The sequence below is a fragment of the Acyrthosiphon pisum genome, chromosome X, assembly GCF_005508785.2.
Source record: "Acyrthosiphon pisum isolate AL4f chromosome X, pea_aphid_22Mar2018_4r6ur, whole genome shotgun sequence".
NCBI lineage: Eukaryota > Metazoa > Arthropoda > Insecta > Hemiptera > Aphididae > Acyrthosiphon > Acyrthosiphon pisum.
In genome coordinates this window covers 81,640,203-81,641,707 of record NC_042493.1, presented here as the reverse complement: position 1 = coordinate 81,641,707, position 1,505 = coordinate 81,640,203, and the positions used below count along the sequence as shown (strand labels likewise).

Sequence of the window (1,505 nt, the reverse complement as noted above, 5' to 3'; positions counted from 1 at the left end):
AACCAATGTATATTGGACATTATCGGTATACTTATCTATTTACTATTTTAAGTTCATTTTGTCATTTTATATCTACCGCACTGTATAGTGATTAGTGTTGATTTAAGACTCAGTTGACCACAAAGCACGTAATGTGAATAACAATTCGAATTAGGATCGGAGAAACGACCCACCCCTTCCCCTTTTAACGCTTAAAAAATGAAAATATATTTCATGAAATTGTTTTGAAGCCTTCGTGTTTCAAGTACAGATAAACTGCAACAATAACAATCGACGCGTTATACTTTGGCGATCACTATAAACAATTTGACGGACATGTGCAAATCATGCTCGTCGTTAGACTACATGGCTACAGCAGCCGTCATGCAGTTGACGGCCATTTTTGGTGCGGTCGTTGGTCTTGCGGCCCGGTTCTGGTGGACCCGACACACAGCCGAGACCAGACAACAGTACTCGGCCGTGGTCTGGGAGAACCGCCTGTACATCGGGCTGGCGGTGGCCTGCTGTCTGGGCATGTTTGGGGCGTACCTGTGGTACCACACGGAACTGGAGCCGTGGACGGGCAGTCGGCGGTTGTTCCTGTTCAATGGCCAGATGCTGATGAGACAGGCTGAGTGTGAGGCGCAGGAATTGCTGGAGTCGACGCGCTCGAGCCAGCTGGACACCGCGCACCCCGTTTACGTGCGCGTAGCCGACGTGACATCCCGGCTGTTGGCCGCCAACTCTGGGGTGGACGCGATCCGGGACCGCCAGTGGAACGTGGTGGTGGTGGACAGCCCGACCGTCAACGCCATCGTCGAGCCCAACGGGTTGGTGCTGGTGTACGTCGGGCTGACGTCCATGGCCAACGACGATCAGCTGGCGATACTCGTCGGCCATGAGTTTGCGCACTGCTTGCTCCGGCACGCCAACCAGCTCAGCAGCATCAGATTCGTGGTCGCCGCACTGCTCCTGGTTCCCGTGATCCCGGTAATCTGGGCCCTGCTGCCGTTGGGTTGGAACATGTTGGCACACCTCTGTTGGTTAATCGTCTTAACGTTGTGCATAGTACTGCCGTGCGTCCGATCGTGCGAGGTCGAGGCCGACCGTATCGGAATGGAGCTGGCCGCCAAAGCGTGCGTGGACGTCAAGCAGGGCTACCGGTTCTGGGACGCCATGGCTGTGATAGACAGTCGGCCTAAGCTATTATGGGTGCTGTCCATGCACCCGACCAACGAAAGTCGGTCCCGGCACTTGTTTAACTTGATACCCGCGGCCACAGAAATCCAGAGACAGGCTGGCTGTTAGGGGGCCCAACGGACTCTCCCACCCCTATACGACCATTTGGTTCTAGAGCGCCTACTGAACGGTCAGTAATGATGAGTTCGCGAATTTTGACTTTTAGTTGTAATATAATGATATAATGTTATGCTCACAATATTATTCGGATAATATAAGTTATGATAAGATTATTAGTGGAGCGATGAATGTATTGATTTTACAATGATGTTTATGATTTTTTTTTA

The 1,505-nt window shown here is 51.4% G+C and overlaps 1 protein-coding gene across 1 annotated transcript; it reads left to right on the top strand.

The window, feature by feature from the left end:
- The first annotated feature begins 315 nt into the window (after positions 1-315).
- On the top strand, positions 316-1,287 carry LOC100570397 (metalloendopeptidase OMA1, mitochondrial-like). The gene has a single exon (XM_029485262.1). The coding sequence runs from the start codon at positions 316-318 to the stop codon at positions 1,285-1,287; it is 972 nt and encodes a 323-aa protein (XP_029341122.1).
- The last annotated feature ends 218 nt before the right edge of the window (positions 1,288-1,505 follow it).

Bases quoted from the DNA above. Each gene is read 5' to 3' on its own strand.
- LOC100570397 (XM_029485262.1), top strand. From the start codon at position 316: ATGTGCAAATCATGCTCGTCGTTAGACTACATGGCTACAGCAGCCGTC.